The 15,468-nt window shown below is 37.2% G+C and overlaps 1 protein-coding gene across 1 annotated transcript; it reads left to right on the top strand.

Moving 5' to 3' along the window:
• The first annotated feature begins 3,297 nt into the window (after positions 1 to 3,297).
• Positions 3,298 to 6,383, top strand: LOC125679367 (uncharacterized). The gene is made up of 4 exons (XM_048918549.2): positions 3,298 to 3,558; positions 4,080 to 4,149; positions 4,655 to 4,700; positions 4,929 to 6,383. The coding sequence occupies exons 1-4, from the start codon at positions 3,381 to 3,383 to the stop codon at positions 5,193 to 5,195; spliced, it is 561 nt and encodes a 186-aa protein (XP_048774506.1). The 5' UTR covers positions 3,298 to 3,380; the 3' UTR covers positions 5,196 to 6,383.
• The last annotated feature ends 9,085 nt before the right edge of the window (positions 6,384 to 15,468 follow it).

The following is a 15,468-nucleotide window of genomic DNA, read 5'->3' as shown; positions in this document are numbered from 1 at the left end:
TCCCCCAAAATATCGCGTCATTTGCTAAGCGAATAAGTCAGAATCTCCCAGTTTAGCCATTTGATTAGGTGATTATACTGAATATCCGGGGCCATCATTTTTCTGGAGCCTGCAACTTAATTCTTGATTAAATAATCAAAAAAGGGGATATCAATATTGACCTTGAAATAATCAGAAGGGCTCTCACCAACATTGCCTCTGTATGCTTACCTCTTACACAATATTGGGACCTTTACATCGATCTTCAACTCATCAGCCATTTTTTGCTTTCCGTAAACAAACTTCCAAATTCAACGTCGATGTTGTGCACATATCTTTCACTGTTGCGATGCACTGTTTAACTAAAGTAAAAGCTTGGTAAATATCTATGTCTTGATTTTGAAGCTTGGATGGCTTAATTGTTTAGAGGACAGATTTAACGCACACAAAAGTCACAAGAAGAGAGAAAGATGTCAATGAAGATGAAATGTCCTAGTCAGTGACTTTTGTCTGAGCATCCCATGCACAATTGTCCTGTAGGTTTTCTTCCAGACCAGGATTGAGAATATATTGCAAACACAATGTAATGCCAATACACATGCTCTTGAATGTTTCGAAGCAAGTATGTCTCTCAACCCACTGCGTTTAACACAGACCTATCAGTTACTTTTTGGTGAAGAATCAAAGAACATGAATGTAGAATCTATTCCATCATTTATTTTCTGATGAGGAAGCTTCCAAGAGTATGCAATGCTCAGATTGAGCATGTTACTTTTCCAGTGTGTAAACACAGCCAACCTATTCAGTTCTTTCATTCTTAACAATCCTGTTTTCAGAGGTCACTGAAGCAGCTTGACCTCTATTATTGTCAACAGACAGACCTTTCTCTTGCAAAAAGTTCCACAATTTTGGCAGATATCGCTGCTCCGGTGGTACAGTCTGAATGAACAAAGTAAAAAAAAACTCTTCCCGAATGATTAGCTCTGATGCTATTTCATTAAGAAACCTCATTATAACGACCAAAGAATTTACGAAAAACTGATTCTAAACGAGAATGTTGAAACCCCTGTAACATCAACTTTGTCAGTAGGTTGCCTCAATCTAAAAACTGATCACACTCTTGCTCTTGCATATCGAATCAGTTAAGAGATATAAACACCATATGCAGGTAATAATAAAATATTGCTACATAGATATGGGAAGTTGACGATGGAGAAGCTGAAATCATACCGTTTGTCATAAAGTTGAGTTGTTACTTTGCCGTTAATATTCATTTTTAAGAAAATACTTAAGTACGAAGCAGATGTGGAGGACTGTGGTATACTTTATCTCGAGTTCACAGGGATATATCGAATTGGCATATGAATGAAAATGATTATCATTAATAGATAAATCGTCGATAAATCGTCGTCAATATATCTAAAAGTCGAGTTGAAGGCCACAGCAAGAGATTTTTTTCTTCCCATGTACAAGCTTTTGAATAAACTCTGCTTCATAAGAATATAAAAACAGATCGGCTATGAAAGGAGCACAATTCGTGCCCATGGGAATTTCAACAGACTGTTGGAAGACCCGATCATCGAAGACTACGAAGATATTGTCAATGAGGAACTCCAGCATGTTTTTGGTTCCAACTTCAGAATATTTGTGCGTGGAATCAGAGTGGTATATTTTTGCATGACTGATCACTAGATGCGAATATTTCCTTTTTCCATTTTAGTTGAAGAAACAGCTATCTATGATGTCAAAAATTCTAGTGTTTAATTTATCGTGAGGAATGGTCGTGTGGAGTGTTTGATGTTGTTGATCAGAGAAAAGCTTCGCGATTTTAAGTTTACTAACAGTTATTTAGAATTTTCTAGAATCCACATTTGATTTACACCACTTCTGACATATGTAGTAGCCCAGTACCGTTGAAGTTTCTCCTTCACAGCTGTTAATATTTTCGTGAGGAGCAAAGATAGAGGCTTGGTAGAACACTTACTGAATCCAGCAATGCATCTTTGTAAGGGTTTTTGTGGAGTTTAGGAATCCAGTATAAGTACGGTAACTGATATTCATCCCACCCATTGACTGGGGATATCAAATGTGTCTAAAACTGAAGCATGGTTTTGAAGAATTTCATCTTTTGAAAGGGCAGTTGCTGTTACAAGTTTAGTCACCTGAAACCAAAACATATTCCTCATGTAACGTATCTAATTCTTTTATCACTAATGGTTTACTAAACACAGAAGGATAGATGGCACGTAATTATGTTTTAATGTGTCTAATGCGGGATTTTAATATTCCTCTTACACTTTTAATCCATTCTGACAATGTATAAATTTCTTCTTTTTCATATTTAGACCATCGTTTGGCATAATCTTCGACAGAATTCATAATAGTCATTGAAGTTCTGTCGCCAATTGAAAGCCCGAGGTTCTCTGTATTTAGGACCTTTTAGAATAAATGAGTTGAGGTCTTCATTTTAAACTGTATCAATATCACTAGTAATGACATGTCCAGCTGACTATAGTTAAAAGAAGAGAAGAACAAGAACACGTCGGTGGATTAGGTATAAGATGGCCTATACATGTATCTAGGCACTGCAAAGTTTGTAATTAAAATTTTCGGATGCAATATGTATGAGTCCACATTATAAACTCCCTGTGTTATGTGTTGTTGATTTCGCCTCGTTTTATATTATCCGCTCAATGCGTGTACTTATACATATGCTTAAAGAATAAATTTCGCTTTTGAATATACACACGAGAGTATGAACTGCAACGCTTAACGCCGGTATACTTGATGTATTGTCAGGAACTTGGTAAAATATTGTAAGCTTGAAATAAATCTTTTGATGTCGGAAAGGGTTGAGATATTTAACCCTAGAGGCAATCCTCACAGCCTTAGGCTTTGTTAATATGTAACCTCATGGGAAGTTATCTGTACAATATCAACATGATCAAAGTTGCGAATACGTAACACCCTGAGAGGCAGTGTATTCGCAAAGCCTTGAATTCGAAATAATATTATCATTAGTCGAATGAATAAACTGATTGCATTATACATATGAGATAGTAAAATGCAAACATCCTGAGACACACACAGTGTATAAAGCAGTAAAATGACGAGCCTTAGCTAATTTGTTGGGTCACTATATACGTATAACAATAGCGTTCTCAACATTTACAAGTCCGCAAGGTGACCCAGATGAGTGCTGCGGCTCCGACATACAATTATTTTATTATCGCCATATAATTTTGCCTAAGTGTTAATTGGAAATAAATGTAAAATTATGTCACATGTAACTGAAAGTAGCCACACGTAAATCTGGACGATACCATTGTGATAATCAGGTTCGCGGTGTTTATCCTAGAACAGATAGGAGCAAGGTGACCCATTTTATCCCCAGCACGACTATGATGAAGACCAAACAAAACAGTGAAATGTCGAGTAAACCAGATTTGAGACAACTTCCAGGGTGGATACTAGGCTGGATGTACACCAATGCCATAATTTGTACGTGGGATGCAAGCTTCATTATGTCCCGTCCCCACTCCCTGCCCGGGGGATCGTATTCATGGATTTGGTATTTGTGTAAGTATCCGTGATTTTCTTCAGTATACCGGTAGAAAGTCAGATATAATGTTGTGGTGTTATTTTCTTTCAAAGTAAAATGGTTTCATTCTGATTTTTTTTTTAAATTAATCATTTCTCATTTACTTATAGAGGACTATGGTCTCCTATTTCGGAATACAGAAAAACTTTAAACCCGAATACATACACCCATGCGTAAAACTAGGTCAATGTATGTCCTGCTTAAAGTCCAAATATCATGGTCTCTATTTTAAATGAATGGGATCTCGTATTGATTAGTGTTCGGTTTTGAAAGTCAGATACGATAAGTTTGTGAAATACTTCAGCAAAAAAGTATATACAAACATGTGTCTAGTCCTAAAAGTGGATAAAATGGTTTCACTTCCACAGTTCCTGAATTAGACTTGATCAGTATGTGTGACGTTTAGAACTTTGAACGATTATGTCAGTCTGTTCTATTTCTCGGTTGTTTGATTCATTTTGAAGATCAACATAAAGTTAATATTTGTTATTATTTTCAGATAAGTATTATGTCAACATTGATAAAAGATATTTAGACACCAGTGATCCTTTTGTGAAAGCGATTAGTCTGTAAGTACAAACATGCTCCTCTTTGTACAGTTTTAAGCACGGTTGTTGGATAATGAACTTTTTGTTGATTCCTCTGTCACGGCATCGGTTACTTTAAGATGACCCATGATCAGCATGAAATTCTCTTCAAATTTCCTTCAGCTTAGGATTACTGTCTTTCTATAATTGTTTGAATTTTTTCTTTTTTGTTCACTGAAATTGAATTGTAAATTCGGATCATTATATTATATCACTGTTCGTTATCTTCATTTTTCATCCATTGCTAAATGAACGATTTTCGTATCTTTTAGATGGAAGCTAATTACACTATTTAAGCAAATATTAGATACAGGGGACAAAGAACTTCAAAATTTGAATATTGTAAGAGGTGGATCCAGTGGTTATGGTCATGGAATATTACGGAGGGTGCAAATGCATCTATTTCTCTCCTATTTTGTCGTCCAGAACACATTTTCAAATTTGATTCAAAGCATACGTCATTCTGTATTTAACATTGTTTTTTCAGTCAAAACTATGTTGAAGTCATCCTGAGCATAGTGACTATAATATTGGTAAGTTTGTAATGCCATTTAGACCTGTTCGATAATTTCTCTAATTCTGATAACGCGCTGTGTTTTGACACTATTTCCTCTGTACATATTTTAGAGGGATTCATATTTGAAGTGCTTTTTGGCAGTGAAGCAAGAGTACTATTATACTAGAAATTTCTATTGGACCGGAGAAAGATTCGCTGATATATTTTTATCAAAGTAATTTGAAGCAATTTTTCTGATCCACAGCATTACCGGTCAAGTCGCCACACTCGATTAATGGCCTACAATGTCAATATCATGACGATGTGGAAAACTGTGACGTACTTCCTGATGTTTACGGATCTCTGCGGAGCGCGGCATTGGATTGGATCGGATTCTGCTGTAACTTTAACATTTCTGTTCTATATTCCAAACGGGGTGTGGGTGGGAGTCCCTCTCGTAGCAATGTACCAGCTGTGGCCATCTCTTATTCCAAGTCAAGATAACACACGGATAAAGAAGAAAAGATTGTAAGAAATTACAGCATTGCTGAAGTGAAGGAAAAGCGTATTCGTCATTGATAATGACACTGGATATAAAAGTGCATTATGAAATTCAGTCCCTTTATGAAATGTATTATATATGTACATTGTTGAAGGACTTTGTCTTGGAAGGCTGTTTTATAATTTGTAAGATTGTAAGGCAATTGATACTTTATCGATCGATCGAGTGATTTACTGTAGTAAGTTCTATGTCAGATTTGTTTTTCAAAATTATTGCAAAGGAAAAGTAAAGAAGATCACCACATAGTGGAGGGTTGATTTAGAACATAGCATAATTCAAATGACATTCTCATTACTGTGACCTTGAACTCAATAAGTATATTCTCTCTGTAGCGAGAACGAAAAGGAAAGATCATATGAAATCCTTTCGATTGCTGACTACTAAATTGACTCGTGACCTTTTAACACAAAAGTCAATAAACATATTCCACTTCACAAAAACCATATATGCAGAAAGAACACATTATATCGCTTGGGTTCGAATTTACTATTAAAGAGTACTCTTTAATTAGTAACCCAAGCGATATAATTGCCTGTGAGCAAGAAGACGGAATGGAGTCCGTATTATGGTATCCCTAACATGCAATGATGACTCCAAAGACAACCGTTCTCATTCTTTAAAAATTCCAAGAACTTTCAGTAAATTTGAAATTACAAAGTTTTTCCGAAATCAACAGTATGAAGATGCATGACTTTTCAACACTTCACACCACCATTTCTCACAATAAAGTATATACTAGGATTTTGAGATCATATTCTGTAATAAAAATGAAGCTCGGGAAATATTCATTCCATGTAATCAATCACCCCAAAAGTTAGTTCGTGAAATACCACCCTGATTCTAAATCTCTGAATTTGAATTCAAGAAGAAACTGGCGTTTCTTATTGACAATATATATATAGTCTGTACGATTAGGTCTTCCAACAGTCTGACGGAATTCCAATGAGCACGAATTGTGCTCCTTTATTACATGTAGCTGACTTGTTTTTGTATTCTTTTGAGGCAAAGTTGAAAAGCTTCTAGGTTGTTTGTTGTGCCTTTAAATTGATATTTAGATTCATCGACGACGTTTTATCGATTAAAATACCAACTTTTATTCGGATGTTGATTCCATATATTCCAGTAAATATGAAACATATAATAAAAGACGTTACAGAGTCTTCTATATCTGCTTCAAAGAAGGATGTCTTATTGAACATGGACATTATGGTTATACTTTCCTCTATATAAAAGCATCTTGTACGACTTCCTGTAGAGGTTTCGTATATCAACCTGGATTGCCCTCTTTGCTACAATAATCTAGTAATGTCCATATGAAAGGCGAAGATAACGAACAGTGATTAATCTCATAATTCCTACAAGGAATACAAATTAGAGAGTTTGGTAAACACGGACCCCTGGACATACCAGAGGTGGGATCAGGTGCCTAGGAGGAGTATGCATTCCCTGTCGACCGGTCACAACCGCCGTAACGGTAAGCCCTAAATCTTGATCAGGTAAACGGAGGTGTCCATAGTCAAAATCAGTGTGCCAAGAACGGCCTAACAATCGGTATGAAACGTGTCAGACCGCATTTCACCCAATGATAGGTTGTATTGGCAAACTAGATCATTATAACGATCATAGAATTTGCGAAATGCTGACTTTAAACGAGACTGTTAAAACTCCTGTAACATCAACTCCTTTATCTGTAGCCTTTCTCGATTTAAAAACTGATCATATGCGGAACAAACTCTTGCGTATCGAATCAGGTGAGATGTATAAACACCATACCATATACAGCTTTTTTGTAATTCAAAATAGCTGACTTTACATTTTCACAACCAGGAACTGTCAAAATATTCCATGATCAGCTACATGTGGTGTTTATGTCCCTCAACTAATTCGATGTGCGAGAGCATGCTCTGCGTGTGAAAAGTTTTTGAATTGAGAATACTTACCCCCATTGATGTTATTGGGAATGGAAATTGTTTCTTTTTTCGGTCGATTTCCAATTCACAATTTGGCTCACAAGGCAGACATGTCGAATGTCGAGTCCATTGTATTGTCGAATTAGTGAAGATTAGCAGGTATCTCTGCCAAGATACATACATCTACATGTCGTCCTATCGGACAGATTTGCAGTATGTTCTTAAAAAAACGTTCGTTTCTGACAGAGCTAAGGTATCAGATGACATGAAAAAATCTCTGCAGAATGAGATACGAGTATTACGATCGATGAAAGACGGCTACTATTCGTCATCTGTCAATCAATTATCACAATATCTCCATCAATACAAAATATGACAATCAACAGGGATATACATAATCAGACAATACGCCCTCTTTTCCAACCTTCACTACAAAGTCCTCCTATGTTTATAATCAATGATGTGGACTCGTACATTTAAAGAGGTTCGCACCTGACATTTGGAGTAATGTCAATTTTTTGGGAAGTGTATTTTTGATTTCTACATTGAAGGAGAATTAGGAAATTAAAAAGAAAAACTGGGGTAGCAACGTTTGTTATTTAGCTATAGTGTTCTAAACATGACCTTTTTGCACTTAAAATTTATTCAATTAAATTTGATTTTTCTGTTAGTGTCAACACAACATAAGTAACACAAATCAATCATTACATAAAATAGATACATTATCACGTCCTCTAACACTACAGATAAAAAAAAAAGAAATTAATACTAGTAAAGGAAATAAATAATTACCTTTTCGCACTTGATATACGAAATACTTCATGATATCAAAAATGAGAGTTTAAAAGGACATATTAGGAGTAATGTCAATTTCTAAAATTTTACATAATTTTCAAGGTCTGGTCTTCCAATTTAAAACGCAACACAAAAAAAAAAAAGCGGGGGTTGGAGATCAAATTTTGAATTATTGGCGAAAATACTGAATTTTTATACAAAATTTCAAGTAAATTAATTAAAACTTTTTAAAGAATCGGTGTTCTGTATGGAAAAATATATCAACCAAGTTAATAAATCACAACATTTGAACTAGTTCTAAGTCTCAACTACCTGTATCATAAATTATGAAACTGAAATACACGTATAGGGGTATAAAAATAGATGATACATTGGATGAAACAGAAACTGTAATATCATGCAGAATTAGAACTTTTTGATTTGTGAATCCTTCCGCCACAAAATATAATCCCTGTCAAACCCTTTCAAAATTTGAATTGACACAAAAATTTTCAACTGGATAGGGTTCAGCAATAGATATGTGATATATTTGCACCAATGGAATCAGTATTGAACCAGTGAATACTTAGTTGTAGCATCCTGCGCAGTTGTACTCAAAAGCTCAGGAGCTAACTTTCTTAATACAAGTTTAGTCAACTGGAGACAACCGTTTCATATCTTGTCACGAGAAAGGTGATTCTCCTCAAGGGTCGGCCTTAAAAAGTCCACCCTTGAAAAATCAGAAAGTCTTGGGTGATTCTCCTGCTCAGGATTGTCATTCCATATCGACAAAGTTGTGCCATTTGACGACTCGGACGAGAAAGACAAAAACTTACCAGAGGAATCGAATACCAACAAACAGCAACTTTAGGGATTCAACTATGGTGAAATTGTTACTGACAAAATATCTCTTTCCTCTTGATCATCATCAGGAAAGGTAAAATTAGCGGAAACGACACTTGAAACAGTATCATCTGTTTTTGCCGTTCAGATCTGATTTTGTTGGTAAAGAAAAATGGGAAAACTTTAAAAATGTTTTACTTCTGGAGCATCATGGATGCAAAAACACAGATGGCTAATATACAGCCATAAACTGTAAGGCGGTCTGTGTAAAATCTGGTGGGTATGAGAAGCTACAAATGTGACAAATTTGTATCCAAACCATTCACCAACTTATAAAAAGCAGGATGGATCCCTGGCAAAACACGAGAGTTCCGATTATCATAAGGCGCCATTTATAGAGTATCATACTCTTAAAACAAGTTTTGGCAAAACCAAAGAGTACTCTACCGAACAAAATTAGTCAACAAAACCAGGAAATGCACGACAGAAACATGAGGCTGAACATTGTCAATTATAATGGAAACTAGTGTTCTCCGTGGGAAACAAATATCCCTGTACGTGGACTCGGACGATTCAACGAGCACTGCATCCAATGAAGGTAACTTTCTTGCTATTCTGAATCTTTTGGCAAGTCATGATGACCAGCTCCTGTAGCACCTAAAGGAATCCTTTAAAAAATACCAGCAAAACCACTCAAAATGAAATCATCAATGTCATAGGCTTAGGTCAAAATATTCGGACAGAAATACCGTGTGGTATTCAATGTAAGGACTTCTACCTCAACCATCGCTGATGAAGTGGCCGACAGATTTGCAGATAAGGAAGTCGAGACATTGTGCTGGGTTTTTCTTCATGAAACAGCATCAGAGCCAATCATTCGGGAAGTTGTTTTTTTTGGTTTTTTTTTTGTTGACTTTGTTCACTTAGAACGTATTACAGGAGCGGAGGTATTTGCCAAAATTTTCGACATTTTGCAAGAGAATGGTCTTTCTGTTGACAATATTAGAGGTCAAGCTTATGACGATGCTGCTTCAATAACTTTTCTATTTTCAACACTGAAAGGATAGCTATATTTTTCTTTTTGCAAATGTATCAATGAACAAAAAATATTCTGAAGTATTTCAAACTTTTAATTCAACTATCTTTTAAACAATATTATTGAGTTGATGCATGCTTTATTTCATGTCCAAGTTGAATATACTAGAGACAAAATTAGAATTAAAGTCTTGACACAACCTAAATAATAAGATAGTTTGCCATTACAACCTATCATTGGGTCAAATGCTGTCTGAATTGTTTCATACCAAGTGTTAAGACGTTCTTGGCATACTGATTTTCGACAGGGGATGCTTACTCCACCTAGGCACCTGATCCCACCTCTGGTGTGTCCAGGGGATCGTGTTTACCCATCTATCTATTTTGTATTGCTTATAGGAGTTATGAGATTGGTCACTGTTCGTTATCTTCACCTTTCATTGTAATGGGAAAGATTTAAAGTTGTAAAATGGCTCGGGTAAATTTTGAATGGCGAGTCAAATTCAATGTTACACTGGCGTTGCTGATTTTATTCAATATATCACAGAATGAAATATTAAGACTGCCTGTGGATACCACATTTGATGTAGTTGGCAAACCACACTACCTCAATAATAATGTAGTGAAATCACAAGTGTGGCACAAAATAGCCGACACGGTATGAATTGCAGGTTATAACCTCATTTTGAATCTTGTAGATGTGTGGGAGGCAATGTACTTTGAACTTTTCCCCCCATTTTAAAAAAAAATTCTTTGGGCTTATGATTGGGCTATATTCAATGCTGCAATAAAGATGAGAAACCGAACCACCGCAGGACGAGGTGCGCAACTCCAAAGACAAACAAGGAACTTGAGCAGTATTATTACGATTTATTCAGTACCTCTTTACGAAAGCCAATGAGGAACACACTGAGAAAACAATGAAAGTAGGCGTTTAACGCAAAGTAAAAAGGTGTATTAACGCAAAACAAAAGGCGTAATGATGCCTTTTGTTTCGTGTTCATACGCCTTTGTTTTCTTTGTGTGGTCCAAATCGGCTTTCCTGCCTCTTAGATAAGTACTGAGAAGTCGATTCCAAAAGCAAGGTACAATCGTACTGGTCAATAGTCAACAGAGGTAAAGAATCTCACGCACACGAGAGAAAGATGAGAAGGATCTGGATACAGAAAGGCAAACCTTGAGGTATGCAGTATGAATCATACGTATACTTCAACTGCAAGAGAGTAAAAGGACACCACCGAAATTGACATTATGAGGCCTTTGAGATATGAAATTATTAATAGCAGATTGTGGTACTTTTCTGGAAACTGATGAGAGGCCATGAACACGACAGTATAAAAGTAAACCTGAAAATATCACATGAAGATGATACAGCTGAAACTGTGGCTGACTTGTGTGCTTCCTATGTTTACTATGTCTTAATCTACAAAGGTGACAATAAACCAAAAAAGTTCCTAGATAGCTACCATTCAGTCTTGCTACTCCCTTACATTTTCAAAGTCTTTCAAAAACTTGTATATTCACTAAAGAATTCAACACCATCTTACAAACAAAGTGAAATACCCCCACCCCCCAACAGTAGATATTTCAGAAGAATAAAACTTTATTTGGAAATGAAACAAAAGTACAAATCGGAATCATGATATCCATTCTTTTTATCGGAGTTGCTTACGATTTTATAATTCGTTCCAAGGCGAGAAACAGAGGGTGTGGATGAGCAGTAAGGGATCAAGATGCAATATAAAACCTGCAACATTTGCTGGAAGACATTCATGGTTGGACTACAAATCTTATTTTAACACAAAAGAAAGGCGACAGAGAGCGTCCGAGACATCAAAAATGGGACAGAAAATCCGTAGGTTGACTTACTTGAGTTACTTTCCCTATCCAACGGTACCCTCTGAAGTAAGTGAGACGCTTGAGAAAGATACATTCAAACCTACTGTGCGACTACATATGCCAGAAGTGGTGTTAATCAAATGTGGATTCTAAAAAATTCTAAAGAACTTTTAGTAAACTTGAAATCACAGAATTTTTCCCAAATCAATAGCATTAAAACCTATGACTTTTCAACACTATACACGACCATTCCTCACGATAAATTAAAGACTAGACTTTTTGACATCATAGACAGTTGCTTCTTCAACAAAAACGGAAAACGGAAATATTCATATCTAGTGATCAGTCATTCAAAAACTTACTTTGTTAAACACCACTCTGGTTCCACGCACAAGTACTCTGAAGTTGGGGTGGGCAATATGCTAGAGTTCCTCATTGACAGTGTCTTCGTGGTCTTTGGCGATCAGGTCTTCCAACAGTCTGTTGGAATTCCCATGGGCACGAATTGTGCTCCTTTGTTAGCTGACTTGTTTTTATATTCATGTGAAGCAGAATTTATTCAAAAACTTCTACGTGAGAAGAGAAAATCTCTCGATGTGACCTTCAATTCGACTTTTAGATATATCGATGACGTTTTGTCTATTAACAATGATAGCTTTCATTCATATGTCGATTTGATATATCCCTGTGAGCTCGAAGTAAAGGACACCACAGAGTCGTCCACTTCTGCTTCATACTTAGATATTTTATTGAGGGTAGACATTGGCGGCAAACTGACAACTCAACTGTATGACAGACGGGATGATTTCAGCTTCTCCATCGTCAACTTCCCACATTTATGTAGCAATATTCCATTATCGCCTGCATATGGTGTTTATGTATCTCAACTGATTCGATATGCAAGAGCTTGTTCTGGGTGTGGTCAGTTTTTAAATCGAGGTAAGCTACTGGCAAACAAGTTGATGGTACAGGGATTTCAACAGTCTCGATTGAAGTCAGCATTTCGCAAATTCTATGGTCGTTATAACGATCTAGTTCGTCAATACAACCTCGCATTGGGTCAAATGCTGTCTGACGTGTTTCATACCGATTGTTAAGCTGTTCTTGGCACACTGATTTTGACTGCGGATAACTCCGTTTACCTGATCAGGATATGGGGCTCACGGCGGGTGTGACCGGTCAACAGGGGATGCTTACTCCTCCTAGGCATCTGATCCCACCTCTGGTGTGTCCAGGGGGTCCGTGTTTGCCCAACTATCTATTTTGTATTGCTTGTAGGAGTTATGAGATTGATCACTGTTCGTTATCTTCACCTTGCATACATTGGTCAACTCAGATATGCGCTGTTTATCAAACAGAACAGACCGGGAAACCTCAAGGATGCCATAAGGCTTGCAGTAGAGTTTGATGCGTACTTCAAGACAGAAAAGCTAGGTGATTTGCGCATGATTGATAGTGTTAGCAGCGCACAGCCTTGCAGATAACGGAATTAGTAGATTTGATGAGGGAATTGCAAAGTAAAATAGAGATATTGGAAAAAGAAGTTCATGATAGAGCTTGGAAACAGAATCAGACAGAAAGCGCAATGATGACGTGATTTGCAATTACTGTAAGAAGAAGGGTATTCATCGTAAGAATTCCTGTGGTAATTCGGGTTAGAATAGGTTGTCGTAAAATTGACTAAATGGGGCGGTCCTTCCGATGAGACCGCAAAAACCGAGGCCCTTTGTCACAGCAGGTGTGGCACGATAAAGATCCCCCTGCTTAAAGGCCGTAAGCACGGAGCATAGGCCTAAATTTTGCACCGACAATGGTGACATCTCCATATCAGTGAAAAATTTTCGAGAGGGACTTTAATCAACATTCAATCAATCAATCGTAGGAATGTTCAAGTTTAAAGAAGAAAAGTACAGATAAGAATGATGAAAATCAGTGGAAAATCCCCTGAAGGAAGTGAATTCTCAGCAATCGGCGGAGAAACAAGAGCATGCACGGAAATGTAGGTGCAAGCACCATGAAGAACAAGGCGGCTATTTTTATTCAAGAGATCGTAAATGGAACGCAATTGAAGTTGTAGATTGATACAGGTGCATTGTTAACGCTTATCTCAAAAAGAATGTAAGACCTAATAAAGCATAATCATCGTCCAGTTTTGCAATTCTGCAGGAAAGTGCACAGAACGTTTTAAACGTAAGTAGAGATGCATTGCCTCAGTATTAGAAAGCAGTATTTTGCATTTCGGTGGGCAAATCTGAAAGACTCATTTCAGCAATAGTTACTGATATCACGGTCGATGGAATATTTGGCATTGATTTCTTAAAGAGGGGAAATGTTGTTATCAATCTGAAAACCAATACGTTACATCTGAATGATGAGAATTGCACTGTGTCTTGCGAGGGAACCATAGGTTGTTACCATGACACTACTGCTAACGACATTCACAGTCGAACATTAATGGAGGACGGAGAAATTGTGCTTGTTCGCCTAATGAAATATTACAGATGAAGTGTAACCAATCTATAAGGGCACAACCGTAGCCAAAATGATGGCTGTTGACGAGGAGAAAATTCTGGAGACATCCCGAGAATGTTGGGGAAATGGGACCTGTTTTTCAATACTTATCAGAAAAAAGTAAATGTAACCTTTTGCAATCGTAAGCGGAGAACTTGTTATGACGATACCAGCATTTGTTTATTCAAACTCTGACCTTGGAAGAACTGCAGTTGTCAAACATAAGATCAATACTGGACCAGTTGATAAACCTAATAAGCAAGGAGTGCACTGAATTCTTCTGCATTTTTCACAAGAAGTGGATAAGCAGGTGAACGACATGCTGGGAACGGATGTGATAGAGCCCTCGAATAGTTCGTGGGCATCACCCCTGGTCTTAGTTCGCAATAAAGATGGAAAAATTAGCTTCTGCATTGACTATCGATGTTTGAATGATCAAGGATGCGTATCATCTACCAAACATTAGTGATGAAACGATTGTCGCCGATGATCGATTGTCGGTCGTTCGGAGACCCACGATGCTACTAATCGATTACAAAATAAAAGTCGCCGACATCGTTGACCAAAAAAAATCCGGAAATCACTTCAACTTTGTTCAAATTTTATTTTCTGTATTGCAGATAATCGATTGTGGTTTTAGGTCCGATTGCCCATCACTACCAAACATACATGAAGATTTTGACCATCTTTTGGGGACATTTTATGTTTTCTACATTGAACCTAAATAGTGGATACCAGCAGGTTGCAAAAGGAGGAAAAGATAAACATAAGACAGCTTTTATAACACGCAGAGAACTATTTCAATTTAAAGTAATGCCTTTCGGTGGTCTTACTTGTACTCCTGCAACGTTTGGATGATTGATGGAGACTGTTCTGGCAGGATTCCAGTGGGGCAAGTGCCTTGTGTATCTTGACGATGTAATCGTCATAGGCAATTCATTCGAAAACATGCTAGAGAACAACTTGGAGCAGGTGCTCTATAGATTATAGTGAGCTGGCCTAATGTTAAAAGCGAAGATTGATTGATTGTATCTTGTTTAACGTCCCTTTTCGAGAATTTTTCACTCATTTGGAGACGTCACCAAGACCGGTGAAGGGCTTTAAAGTTAGGCCTATGATCGGCGCTTACGACCATTGAGCAGTGAGGGTTCTTTAGCGTGTCATGCCAACTGTGACACGGGACATCCGTTTTTAAAGTAATCTCCAAGGACCCATGACATTCACACCTGATACCGAGCGTTTGGCGATGGAACTGTCATTACCTTTTTTATCGACTTAGGTATGTCGCGGCCAGGATTCGAACCCCAACCTTCCGCATGCGGGACGAACGC

Source organism: Ostrea edulis, chromosome 2, assembly GCF_947568905.1.
Source record: "Ostrea edulis chromosome 2, xbOstEdul1.1, whole genome shotgun sequence".
Classification (NCBI taxonomy): Eukaryota; Metazoa; Mollusca; class Bivalvia; order Ostreida; family Ostreidae; genus Ostrea; species Ostrea edulis.
Note: the sequence above shows the minus strand (reverse complement) of the source record. Positions and strands in the feature narration are given on the sequence as shown.